Source organism: Hyaena hyaena, unplaced genomic scaffold (assembly GCF_003009895.1).
Source record: "Hyaena hyaena isolate Hyena2069 unplaced genomic scaffold, ASM300989v1 scaffold_58, whole genome shotgun sequence".
Classification (NCBI taxonomy): Eukaryota; Metazoa; Chordata; class Mammalia; order Carnivora; family Hyaenidae; genus Hyaena; species Hyaena hyaena.
The window spans coordinates 649970-663825 of record NW_024080689.1 but is presented as its reverse complement, the minus strand read 5'-3'; the positions used below and the strand labels follow the sequence as shown (position 1 = coordinate 663825).

The window sequence follows — 13856 nt, the reverse complement described above, 5'->3', positions numbered from 1 at the left end:
CTCCTCATTATTCAGCCCTGCTTGGTGTGGGATTCTAGACAATGCAGTAAGACAAGAAAATGGAATACATGGTATAAGTTAGAGGAAAGGAAAAAAATAATTATTTTGCTGATTATACAACTTTGTATCTAGGAAATTCAGGAGACATTTTGAAAAAAAATCACTAAAATTAATATGAAAATTTAATAAAGGGGCGCCTGAGTGGCTCAGTTGGTTAAGTGTCTGACTTCAGGTTGGGTCATGATCTCACGGTTTGTGAGTTCAGGCCCCGCGTCGGGCTCTGTGCTGACAGCTCAGAGCCTGCAGCCTGCTTCAGGTTCTGTCTCTCTCTCTGCACCTACCCTGCTCTCGCACATGTGCTCTCTGTCAAAAAATAAACAAACAAAAAAAATAGGAAAGAAAATTTACTAAAGGTACCTAAGCATACAATAAATACACAGAATTCAATAGCTTTTCTCTGTGCTGGCTGGAAAAGGAAATACAGAGAAAAAAAATCCCATTCACAATAGCAACAAAACTGTGAAGTCTTTAGGAATACATTTAGCCAAAGAGAAGCATTGAATGAAAATACTGTAAGACTTTGTGAAGGAACATAAAGCACCATTTGAATAATGAAAGACACATACCATGTTATTGATTAGGAAAGCTTAATATCATGAAAATCGATTCTCTCCAAATGAAGAGATAAATTTCATGCAATGCCAGTTAGAATCACAGTGGCCCTTCTCTTAAGGCCTGGGCTGCAGTCACAAAGGATGAAACCTTACATACAAAGCTTTTAGGTAATTCCTTCATGTCCCAGTTGCCTGTTGAAATGATTCCTAGGGCCCCTCGTCACCCAAGCCAGACCATCAGATTTTGTTCTTTTGCTGTTGCTCTTAAAAGTCAGAAGCACAGAGAGAAGGGCATCTTGGCACTCAAACTCAGATTTTCCATAAATCCAAATCCAGTCCTGATCTGTCTCTTCCATTTACACCTTCTTCTGGGTGTTGTAGCCGAGAGGGAAAGATTGCCTGACGAGAAATAGGATGGATGGTGAGATGGATGGTAAGCTCTCTGTACTTCCTTTTAGGATTATTCTCTTCCATCATGCGGGAACTCGCCAACATTACCCACGATGGGCCCAAGTGGATCTTACTGGATGGCGATATAGATCCAATGTGGATTGAGTCTCTCAACACTGTCATGGATGATAACAAGGTACCAAGGGGGAAGGGAGATACCCAGTCCATCCCTAATTATCTAGAAAACCAGTCCCCCCAAAACACAGTCTCCCAAAACTGTGTAAGTTTCAGGTGTGCAATGTGCTGATTTGAAATACATGGATGCTATAAAAGTGATGACCACAGTAAGGTTAGTCAACAGCTTCATCATGTAATTACCGGGTGTGTGCATACGCACGTGCTCGCTGCATTTTCAGCATTGCCGTAACTGTCTTCACCATCTTCCGCGTGTAGATTAATTTAAAATTCAGAGCTGGAAGGAATCTGAAGTCACCTATTCAAAGCTTTCTTAAGTTTTTCCTCTCTCGTAAATAAGGACACGGAAGGTCAGAAACAGCCTGAGCCTGTCAGGCATCCTCTGCGGTGACAAACCTTGATCCGTGGAGAGTATGTTTTCTTTCTCGTAAACAGCGAAAACTGATACCGGTAGAGTGGCTGCTCCTGAATTTGTTCAGAAGGCACATCAGGGTAGGAAGCTATTAGGATGGTTTCCACATTTATAGAATCATTAAAATAAATGTGTGCTCACCAGGAAGGACTACCTTACTTATTTTGTATTGAAGTGCGGTTGACACGCAGTGTTACGTGAGTTTTAGGTGTGGGACGTGGTGGTTGGACAGCTCTCTCCGTTAGGTTATGCTCAGCACCGGCACCTGTCACCATACAATGCTGTGACAACACCATGAACCATGTTCCCTGTGCTGTGCCTTCCACCTGTGACATACCCGTTCCGTAACTACAAGCCCTTATCTCCCTCCCCTTCCCCCACTTTACCCAGAGGGACGACTTTAAAGGAAATAGTAACATGAAGGCTGAGCTCTTCTCTTTTATTATTTTTTTTAAGTTGTATTTATTTATTTTGAGAGAGACAGAGACAGCGTGAGTTGGGGAAGGACAGAGAGAAAGAGAGAGAATCCCAAGCAGGCTTTGCGCTGCCAGCACAGAGCCCGACGCGGGGCTCGAACCCACAAAACTGCAGGATCGTGACCCCGGCTGAAACCAAGAGTGGGGTGCTCAGCCGACTGAGCCACCCAGGCGCCCTGAACTCTTTTCTTTTCATAACCTTATTATTCCACGTGGTCTAGCTCACTCAAATCACAGACATCCATTTAAACTTTATAGAGAGGCTGATTTTTTTTTTTTTTTTGGATTCCTTATACCCATGGCGATGGAGGGGGGAGGGCAATAGGAAGAGGTAGAGGATTCTTGTAGAAAATTAAAATTTTTTTTAACGTTTTTATTTATTTCTGAGAGAGAGAGAGAGAGAGACAGCATGAGGCAGGGGAGGGTCAGTGAGAGAGGGAGACACAGAATCTGAAGCAGGCTCCAGGCTCCGAGCTGTCATCACAGAGCCGGACACGGGGCTCGAACCCACGACCCGTGAGATCACGACCTGAGCCGAAGTTGGCCGCCCAACCGACTGAACCACCCCAGGCGCCCTTCTTGTAGAAAAGTTAGAAACTACTTGTTGCTACCATAAAGAAGAAAATAATCATCCTTAATCCCTACCAGGAATAACCGGCCAAATCCAGACGCCCCCCCACCCCACCCCTTTCCCTGCTGGTCACGCGTCCTCAGTCCTTCCTACCTGGCGCGTCCCTCCCTGTTGCCAGGTGCTGACCCTGGCCAGCAACGAGAGGATCCCCCTGAATCCCACCATGAGGCTGCTCTTCGAGATCAGCCACCTGCGCACGGCCACCCCGGCCACGGTCTCCCGAGCAGGTAATTGCCTGGGAAACGTGAAAACCCATGGAGCTGCTCCCTTGAAAACAGGTGCCTCTGGCGTCTCGTGTCACGTGTCTGGCTCCAAACGGGAGCTCCGAACGGGAGCGGGGCACGCATCGTGGGAAACTCGGGCCTGATTCCCAGCCCGAATCTGTGTCCACGAAGGCCAGCAGGTGCTCTAAGGCCGGGGCCGTGGGGTTCTCTTAATTCAGAGATGGGGAGCGACAGGCCCCCGAGCTGGACACCTGTCTGCCCAGAAGAGCCTCGAATGAGGCTCCTTTTAGGCCACTTCCAGCCTCTGTGTTGGTGGTGGTGACCGAGCATTGACGTTCTCACCACCTCCTGGTAACAGATGACAGCTTGGTACCTGAACTCACCTCTGGCTCCATTGCCAAACTGATGGGCACAGACTAGTGTGTGTGACCTTGACCGTGATATTCGAGTCCCTTCCACAGCCGCGTGCTGAGACCGTGAACCATGCCAGGAATCCTCTCTCTCTTTCCCTCTCTCTCTCTCTTTTTCTCTCTCTTCTTTTCCTAGGGCTGCTGCTCCAAGCCACCATGAACCTGATGGCTTTTAAGATGGCAGGATATTGACTCCCCCCCCCACCCCAGGGGAGAACCCTTCCTGCTCCTTCCCGCTCAGGCTTGTGGCCCCTGGACTCCAGGCTCCACCTCCATGTTCACGCGGCCTTGTCCTCTGTGCGTGTTCTGTCTCTTCTGTCTCTTCTAGGGACACTTGTAAATGTCCCACCCAGAAAACCCAAGATGATCCCATCAGGAGCTTCCTAATCACACGTGCAGAGGAAGGCGCTTTCGCTGAATAAGGTCACGTTCACAGGCTCCAGGGCTCAGTGCACGGACACGGCCTTCTAGCGGCCACCGTTCAGCCTGCCACACACTTGCGCCCCGTGGCAGGATGTGGGACCCCAGCCTTCGTTCCCCCTGGGCCGAGACTCGGCCCTCCAAGCCTTCCCAGCTCCGCTGTCTCTCAGCCGTCCTCAGCCCAGCGGATAGCGGTCCCGCTTGCTTGCCCTCAGACCTCGGCCAGGCCTCCGTTTCTTTAAAGTCCAGCCCTGTGTACGTTTTCTACACGGAGAAAGTAACTCCGCGGGCTGAGAAGTAGGGAGACGTTTACAGAAACTTCGCTGAACCAGATTCTCGACGTTCCCAGGAATCCTGTACCTCAATCCCACGGACCTGGGCTGGAACCCTCCGGTGAGCAGCTGGATCGACAGGAGGGAAGTCCAGACCGAGAGAGCCCACCTCACCATCCTGTTTGACAAGTACGTCCCGACCTGCTTGGACACGCTCAGAACCAGGTAAGCCCGGAAACAAAGACGGTGACTATTTATATATTTATTTTTTCCAATATTTGTTTTTGAAAGATGGAGACAGAGCACGAGTGGGGGAGGGGCCGAGAGAGAGAAGGAGACACAGGATAGGAAGCAGGCTCCAGGCTCTGCGATCGTGACCTGAGTCGAAGTCGGATGCGTAACCAGCCGAGTCACCCAGGCGCCCCAGGAAGGTGACAGTTTAAAGCAACAGTAAAGAGCCTGTCGGCTCACTGATATCCTGCTGATGTCCCCTCCCGTCCCTGAAGTCTGTGTTCCCTCCTGGGCATGGCCAAGGGCAGAGGGCAGCACATGTCAGGATGCCTCTTGTCCGTCCAGGCGAGCAGCGTGGTGGGTGAGGAGGGGGAGGGGGATGTAAAGTGGCTTTCGTGGGTGCACGTGGGTGTACCCAGGGGCTGTGGGTTGTCGTAGGGGACCCTGCAGTCTGGAGGGCACATCGCCGGCCCTAGTGCAAGCGACACGTGGGCCAGATCGGCAGGCCTAGGGGTGAGGATGATGCCTGTCGGTGACAGACGGGGCGCACTGCCTGTCGCTGGCTGCGAGTGTTCACCGCCCAGATGATGCAGGGTCGATCAGATGTGGTGTGTGGACCAGACCCTCAGCACACCGTGAGTTCACTCTTCCTTGTACGGGTTTGCACAAGTAAAAGCAGCACTTTTATCCCACGAAACAGAGAGGAAATACTCTTACCCGGCAGGAAGGTCACACGTGCCCGCAAGGGGTGTTCGAGGTTTGCAACCTGCTTTTGTCTGTACGCTTTCTTGCCGGTTGACGCATCCTTCTGTGTGTCAGGCCTCCGGCCTCATAGGCGAGCCCAGCCCAGCCTCCCGAGGTCGGCGCTGGGGAGGCCACATGACCCGGGGATCCACAGTTCCTGAACATTCAACAAGTCAGGGCCAGGACTGTGTTTGTGGGAAACTGAGGCCACTGCTCGGAGCTATCCCTGAGTCTGTGTTCGCTGGCCTGTGGCGCCCGGGCCGGGGCAGAGCTGGCTGGCCCGGGGGGTGGGGGGGGGCGAGGCGGAAGGGCCTCCCGCACCCGCTGTCCCGCCACATGCCCTGCCCCCTACCCGATACAGCCTTTCGCCAAGAGTTAGGCCACTTCCCTCTCTGGGCAGTTAGACAAGACATGCCGATCCCTTCTGTGTGTGTGTGTCTGTGTGCACGCATGCGAGAGTGTGTGCAAGCTTTGAGGATGCTGAGTGTGTTCCGTCCGTCCAGAGGCCGCTGTCCCCCCCCAATCCCTGTACTCGGTGGCTGTCGAGGAAGAAGCAGGCCATAGCTCGGGTACTACTTAGTGCTGGCCGGACTCCTGAGCAGGGAAGCCTCTGTAGACAGGGGCCTGGGTCCCGGCTGCCTCCCCGGGCTGCACAGTGGTCAGGAGCCAGGTGCCGGCGACACCTGGGTGGCTCTGTCAGTTAAGCATCTGACTCTTGATCTCAGCTCAGGTCATGATCTCACAGTTTGTGAGTTTGAGCCCAGCGTGGGGCTCTGCGCTGACAGTGTGGAGCCTGCTTGGGATTCTCTCTCTCTCTCTCTCTCTCTCTTCTCTGAGCTGAAGGAGGGAAGGACCAGCCTCAGCGCTGTTGTGACTCTGGAGGTGCCCTTGACACTTGGGGGGACCTGGATTGTGTCCCTGTTGTGTCGTGGTGGCCTGTGCTCCCTGCAGACCGAGGGGGCAGTCAGGGCTCAGAGAAGGGAAGAGCAGGTGGGAGGGTATCGGAGGGAAGGGCGATGAGAAGGAACCTTCTCGGAGCGCCCCGGGCCCCGTCTCGGTCAGGAGAGCTGACCAGGAAATAGCCGATGGGAACAAAGGCGTTTGGTAGCAGCTCGTAATCCCAAGATCCCAGCGGCAGTGGCTGCCCCGTGGCAGTGACTGTCCAGCGAGCCCCTCGGATAGAAGACCGTATGTTGTAGGTCACATCTGGGTCTGTCTCTGCAGATTTAAGAAGATGATTCCCATCCCCGAGCAGAGCACGGTTCAGATGCTGTGCTCCCTTCTCGAATGCCTCCTGACCACGGAGGCCGTCCCTGCAGACTGCCCCCGGGAAACCTACGAGCTTTATTTTGTGTTCGCTGCCATCTGGGCTTTCGGCGGAGCAATGGCCCAAGATCAGGTAAGACGCTATGCCAAAGCCAACCCCCACGTGCAAGTCCGCCGCGGCAAAAGCCAGCGTTCAACGCAGACGACAGGACAGCCGAACGTCAGAATTAACAGGAAGGCGTCCAGCCATTTTGATATCTACACGTCGCTCTGCTAAAGGCAGCGGTCCGCACAGAAGGGCCCTTTGGAGCCAAACTGATGAGATCGAGCAGGTTCTGAGCTGTCGCTCTTTGGGTTGGTGGTGCATCCCGGAGTCGCGGGGACTTGTGTTTTGGAACAACCAGAGGTGTGGCTACGCTACTTTACGAGGCGCTGTGTTTTGTAGATGAATGAGGCTGTGCTGTAGAGGCTTGAGAGGAGGGATTCCCTCTAGCATTCTAGAACAAAGACGTACCATTCCGGCCCAGGCCAGAGTGTGAGCCAGCCCTGTCCCCAGTTCCTCGAAGCACAGTGCTGTCCAGAGGAGTTTGGGCCAAAGGTTAATTGACATCTATGGGTAGGAAACCAAATCAGTATTTTTCTCACGGTATTGACTGGTAGAGCCTCATGTTTAGAGGTAGGGATATTGGCTTGGAGCTTCTTGGCATCCCATTCTTTTTAAAAAAATTTTTAAGCTCTCATTTATTTTTGAGAGGCAGAGACAGTGTGTGAGCAGGGGAGGGGCAGAGAGAGAAGGAGACACAGAATCTGAAGCAGCTCCAGGCTCCGAGCTGTCAGCACAGAGCCCGACACAGGGCTCGCACCTACAAACAATAGGATCATAATCTGAGCCAAGGTCAGATGCTTAACCGACTGAGCCACCCAGGTGGGCACCCCTGGCATCCTGTTCTTTAACCCCTTCCTGTATCCCCAGACCTTTTCTTGGCTGAGTTTCTCCCAAATGAAAAGTTCTCTAGAAGCCACACATCCAAGGTTAGGCAAGCCAGTCCTTTACAGCCAACTCTAGCTATCGGGTAGTGTTATATAGGGGCTGCGGACACCGAGTCTGCATTTGAGTTCTAACTTTGCCACTTGATGTCCGGGGGGCCTCGGGCAAATGGCTTCACCTCTCTCTACCTGACTGCTCACGTGCATACGAAGGCAAGGGTAAGGACAGCGGGGTGCAGTATCTAGCGTGGAGTAAAGGCAGAGACACTGTTCTGATCGTCCAACACAGATGTGCAAAGTCCTTTTTTAAAATCGTGCTGGCACATGTACTTGCTTATAATTCATATCCTCACCCTGTGAATATTCAGTTTCATAGCAGGTGTCTGGTGCCCCCCCCCCCCCCCCGCGCGCAAAGGATCAAACCAACCCGCGGTGGGTGGAGAGTCATGATTTACTCTTTCTGGTCTGGGTTGTTGTGGGATCTTTTGATGAGAGAGGTAAAAAGCATCAGTCTCCCAGGGTGAAGCCATGTTCTAGAATCCAAGATGGCAGTGAGCTCGGAGAATTAACAATTATTTTTTTAATGTTTGTTTATTTATTTTGAAGGGGGGAGGGACAGAGAGAGAGAGGGGAATGAGAGAGAGACAGAATCCCAAGCAGGCTCCACACTGTCAGTGCAGAGCCCGACGTGGTTCGATCCCACGAACCATGAGATCATGACCTGAGCTGAAACAAGGAGTCAGATGCTTAACGGACTGAGCCACCCAGGTGCCCCAACAATTAATATAGAGCTAACAACTAATTCTCTTCTGTTTTCACAGACCCCGGCTCTTAGCAGCCATCCTACCTCCCTCTGCTCCCTGACATGCTCTGTGGTGCTCCACATTCAGAAAGCAGCTCTCTCCCGAGCTCCCGGGACCTGTGCATTTCTCCCTCTCCCTCTCCAGATGCTGGTGGGAAAGGGCGAATCCCCAAGGTCACGGCAATGCCTAAAACTGGGAATTGGGCATCTGAGAATCTCCCGCTTGTCTCCTGAGTCCTTAGGGCCTCTGTGTGGACTGCTTCTTTGACAGCTTTCCATTTCCCCTTTGAGGCAAGGGGTTCGGCAAGACGGATGAGACCTCGCCGAAGTACAGAGATCCAGAAGGCATAGGTCACATCTTTCCATCAAACGCATGCCCTGACCTTTCAGCTGCTGAAAATGTCAGATGGCAAGTACTGGCAGGCTTCTCCCCCCTTGATGGTGCTTAGCAGGCAGAGGGGGCTCAGGATCGAGACACGTGGTCCACTTTTCTCTGTTTGTATACGTTGAAATCCACTCAGCTCTTTTTAAAAGCCCAGGAGAAAGCGTCCACCTAGGCGTCCCGGGCTCTGGGGCACTCAGAACCGTAGGCAGCCTTGCTAGTGCGTGGGGAGAGGACATGGGAGAAAGCTTTTAGCAGCGGGGAATGCCCAAGACCCCCCGTCATTCAAGCCGAACACTGAAAATAGCGCTGTAAATAGCAAAATAGGAAGTTGGCCAAAGATTTCCCATCAGGATCACCAGTGGTGCTTAATGTTTGAAGAGCCGTCATTAAAGCAAAACATGAATTCAGTGTGCAGCCCATACCTGAGTACCAGCTCCAAAAAGAAAAAGACCTCCGTGCGGGAGGAGGTTCTCGCTGAAGTACTTGGCAGGAGTTGTGGGCAATGGTGTCTCAGAAGCAGATGATATCTCAGAGAGCCACCCGCTCTGGGGACCCGAAGCCTGGGTTCGGCACCCACTCTGCCATGTGCTTCCGGACACTGAGCTTAATGAGTTTTTGTTTTTTTTTTTTTTAATGTTTTATTTATTTCTAGGAGAGAGAGAGAGACAGCGTGAGCAGGGGAGGGTCAGAGAGAGAGGGAGTCACAGACTGAAACAGGCTCCAGGCTCTGAGCTGGCAGTCAGCACAGAGCCCGACGTGGGGCTCGAACCCACGAACTGCAAGATCATGACCTAAGCGAAAGTCGGACGCTTAACCGACTAAGCCACCCAGGCGCCCCAGTTTTTGTCTTTTCATATGTAACATAGGAACAGTTGGCACTAGCCAGGGTTACTGGGAGCTTGGCAAGGATCAGAGGGCTGATATTACAGCCCAGTCTTCTACGATGTACAGATGACCTTAGCGTCATCAAGTTCAGAGGGCAGAGGGGATCCCGGGACTGACAGACCCAAAGGTCAGTGGGGATTTCTGAATGGACCTCTTCCTTAAGGTCACTGCCGCAGAGACACCCAGGGAGTTGAACTGAAAAAGAGCTGTTGGATGACTCAGAAGATGTGACCTTGTGCTTAGCATCTAATTATAGCAGAGGTGAGGTCAAGTGCTGGGTTGCAGGGCTGAGGCAATCCTGGCGCAGCCCAGCCCGCAGCGTGGCCGGTCAACTGACCGAGGACTTGGAAGGAGGACTTGGAATGAGAGGACCCACCCAAACTCTTTTCTTCTAAAAGCGACCTTCACCTTGGATTTTCCACGTAAATCTACGATCAGGTTGTTAAGGGAAGTTGAAAGTCTTGAAAGATTGTATCCATGAGCTAAAACCGGGTTGTTTTCTTCCCCAAGGCTTCTGATCGCAGAGCACACAACCAAGAAGGTCCATCCAACACCCCCTTCACCTGAATTCACATCAGAATAAGAACATCAGATGGATGTGTCCTTCTGTGTTTAGGACTTGTTTCTGTTCTCGTTGCAGAGCAGAATTCAATCCCACTTCCCCAACAGGCAACAAAATGAGGTGTGGCACACACTGCAGCCCACGCAGCCTTCGCTGCCCACGCCCAGCTTTTCCCCAGAATGCCCAGTTAGGGTCTCCCTAGGTTTCCTTTTTGTGGCTCTTTCCAAGTCCGTATGTTCAAAGGATGGGCTTATTGCCACTAGTCGCGTATATGTAATGGGGGGTGTGTGTGCGTGTGCCCGCATGTGCACATGTCTTGCATGTTTCGGTTTGGACACAGTAAGATAGTTTGAGTTCACTGGGTGCACAGCCCTATCCTGAGAGGCTCGTGATCTAATACGTGTGCATGATGTAAATCGCGTATCTCTACCTATTCCTTCTGTCAGAAAGACCAATTTAGCTTTGTCTCTGCAGCTCCTACATTTTAGAAATGTCAGCCTTTGGGGCGCCTGGGTGGCTCCGTCCGTTAAGTGTCTGACTCTTGATCAGAGCCTGCTTGGAATTCCCTATCTCCCTCCCTCCTTTCCTCTCTCTCTCTCTCTCTCTCTCTCTCTGTCTTTCTCTCTCTGCTCCTCCCTCCCTCCCTCTCTCTCTCTCTCTCTCTCTCTCTCTGCCTCTCCCCTACTCGCACTGTCTCTGTCTCTCTCAAAATAAACAAACTTAAAAAAAATGAATTTTAGCTCTTGAAGGGACCCTGGAAGCCCTCTTATCTGGGATGCCCATTTTATAGGTGAGGACACAGAGGCACAGAAAGAGGTGAGGCTCTTCTCACACCACCGCCCTGCACCCCAGGTGCCCACTGTTGCCATTTCTATCCGTTCCGTCCCTGACCGCCACCCCGGGGTGTCTGAGTCTCTGCAGTCTGGGAGGAAGGGAGTCGATCTGCCTCTTTATCTTGAGCTTATGGGACCCCACTCTCCTCGGTGTTCTCACACCCCGTGAGGCGTCTCGGACGCACAGAGCTCGGGTGGCTCAGAGGCACGGTCAAGGGCGCCACTCGTGTCCACTGGGGGATGGCCCCCATGCTCATGTGCCTCATCAGGGCTGAGCCTCGGGGAGTCAGCATTCCTTCCTGGAGAAGCCAGTCTGTGGGGCGGGTCTGCAAAGCATTTCACGTCCCCCACCCTGACCTGCCCCACGCCAGGGCAGCCTGCCCGGGCTTCGCAAAGCTCTGGAGAGCCTCGCCTCCTCACCCGCTTTCTTCTGGCAGCTTGCGGACTCCCGGGCAGAGTTCAGCAAGTGGTGGCTGACGGAGTTCAAGACAGTCAAGTTCCCCTCCCAGGGAATCATCTTTGACTACTACATAGACCCTGAGACCAAGAAATTCGAGCCCTGGTCCAAGCTCCTCCCCCAGTTTGAATTTGACCCCGAGACGCCCCTGCAGGTGAGTGTGGCTGAGCAACCAAGGACGTCTGTTTGTGCCAAGGGTCTGTAGTGGTCGGTACCCAACCGCTTTAACCTCGCTGGGAACTAGTCACACCCTGCTGAGTGCTTTTCAAGAGGAAATCCTGGGTGTGAGGAAGCCACAGATTCCTGCAAAGGCTAGTTAACTTGATTAGCAGGCCCCACCGGCATCCTGGGGGCAGAAGGTTCTAAGGCACGTTTGGGAGGCCACAGGCAGGCAGACAGAGCTGCAGAGGGGAGGGGGACGGGGTGCTCTCCGCCCCGAGCATGAGTTTACGGAATGGCCATATGCAGGGAGTGAGACTGCGCCGCCCGCCAGTGGAATTCCCTCTTCTGAAACGTTCTGGAACGTCTTCCCGCCCCTCTGTTTCTCCCGCAAGCCTCTGCCCACCCACCGTGTCCTCCCCGCAGGCTTGTCTGGTGCCCACGAGCGAGACGGTCCGAGTGTGCTACTTCCTGGAGCAGCTCCTGGAGCGGCGGCGGCCGGTCATGCTGGTGGGGACCGCGGGCACCGGCAAGTCGGTGCTGGTGGGAGCCAAGCTGGCCGGCCTCGACGCCGAGGAGTACCTGGTGAAGAACGTGCCCTTCAACTACTACACCACATCAGCGATGCTGCAAGGTGAGGGGCGGGGCGCGTGCAGGGGCGCGGGGGGGCGGCTGAGTGGCTGCAACCGCCCCCCCCACGTGGAGCCGGAGCAAAGCATCAGGCACCTGTCAGGCTTGACTCCCCCCTGCGCTGCTGCGTGCATTTCGTCCCACCCTCCCCTCTCGCCTCCCCCTTCGTTTCCCCTGCACAGCACCTCTGATCCTCTCCTCCAGCACCCCGAGCACCACCCTTTTCCTCATCCCGTCTTCTATATTCCTCCCGGCTCTTGAATTCCTACCCCGGCCAGGAGTTGAACATAGAGCGCAGTTCAGTACCTTGAGGCCAAAGAAAGCGGACACGTGCTGAAGCCTCTCCCTAAGCTTGTAGACCGCTGGCCCAGGAAGGGTCTCTCTAGAAAGCATTTCCTTCCCCTCTCCCTCCTCGTATCTTAGAGATGGGGAAACTGAGGCTTGGGTAAAAGTCCGCGATTGTCCGAGGTCATCATTAAGCAGCAAGGCTGGCATAGCACGTCCGGGCTTCTGAGCACGTGGAGCGTGCCTTCCACGGGGAGGTGGCATGCGGGGGTCTTCCGGGTGCGGCTTCAGGGTCAGAGGCTGGCTGCAGAAATCTCCCCGTCGCCAGAGTCACTTTCTCCTTGACCCTCACTTACAACAGGGTCACCTCGTATAGAGGCACACTCCTCACAGAAACCCGAGAAGAAGCTTCCTTTACTCTTTACAGCCTGTACAGACACAGTGTGAATCGGGGAGGGCCAGAAAAAGAGGGAGACAAAGAATCCGAAACAGGCTCCAGGCTCTGAGCTGGCAGTCAGCACAGAGCCCGACGCGGGGCTCGAACCCACGAACCGCGAGATCGTGACCTAAGCGAAAGTCGGACGCTTAACCGACTAAGCCATCCAGTCGCCCCAAGAAGCTTCCTTTAGAGGAGGCGCCCGAGCCAAGGCCTTGGCCAGAGGGAGCGCAGTGGTGAGGCGGGGAGAACCCAGCTCATACCCTCGCACCTTTACTGGGCCGTGCCTCCCACACGAGACCACGGTGCATGGCCACACGTGGAAAGCCGCTCACCGGGCTGTTTGCACACTGGTCAGTTATAAGCCATCACGCAGTGCACGAGAGCGAGCCCAGCACTTTCTCTGTCTGACATCCAGCCCGTGGGCCAGCAGACCTGCAAAACACGCTTTGCTTTGACCACCCCTTGCCCAGCATGGACCCTTTTCACTTACCCAGTGCTTTCCATGGCCCCTCCCAGGGGGAACCCCAGAGTCCAGCGGTGTGGTTTGCACAGGGGTGCCATGTCCATAGCTGCCACGGAGAGAACAGCTTGCCTCCCTCCTTCCTTCTGGCCGACCCGCCAGTCTTCCGAGGTCGGGGTCCAGCCGGCTCCGCGTGCGGTGGAGGGCACCGCTCTGCGCTCCCTGCCTCCCAGGGCAGTTAGGCACCTGAACACCCGTACCTGTCACGCACGGGGACAGATCGTCCACCTCTCTGTCGAGCGAGCCTCGGGGCTCTGTCCCCTGCTGGACTCGGAATTGCTGCACAGGGTCTGTCGTGATCCCGCGAGCCGCCATGGTGCCCGTGTGAACCTGAATAAGTAAGACGGCGCGAAACGAGGAAGCCTCCTGGCGCAACTTCACTAGTGGGTCAGTGACTTGCGTGTCCTTGAACGGCCAAAAAATACTTCCGATTCCTTTGTGCTCCTGCCAGTGTAGACAGCTATGTGCGTGATGCACTGAAGTTTCATCTGCACAATTAACATGTTTTTCTCTGGCACCTTCTGAAATCTGCACAAGCCTCTCCTAGTTTCTGTGGTGTGAATTCTCCCGTTGTGCGTGAGCCGCTGCCAGCTGCCAGTGCTGTGTCTGTGGGGGGGGGGGGGGGGG

The 13856-nt window shown here is 54.0% G+C and overlaps 1 protein-coding gene across 1 annotated transcript in view; it reads left to right on the top strand.

The window, feature by feature from the left end:
* The window catches only part of DNAH9 (dynein axonemal heavy chain 9), a 332337-nt gene that overhangs the window by 144260 nt on the left and 174221 nt on the right, over positions 1–13856 (top strand). Inside the window, exons 33-38 of the mRNA XM_039231630.1 lie at positions 1073–1200; positions 2837–2945; positions 4122–4269; positions 6244–6418; positions 11177–11350; positions 11782–11989. Of these exons, the coding sequence (XP_039087561.1) occupies positions 1073–1200; positions 2837–2945; positions 4122–4269; positions 6244–6418; positions 11177–11350; positions 11782–11989 (942 nt within the window). The remainder of the gene's footprint in view (positions 1–1072; positions 1201–2836; positions 2946–4121; positions 4270–6243; positions 6419–11176; positions 11351–11781; positions 11990–13856) is intronic.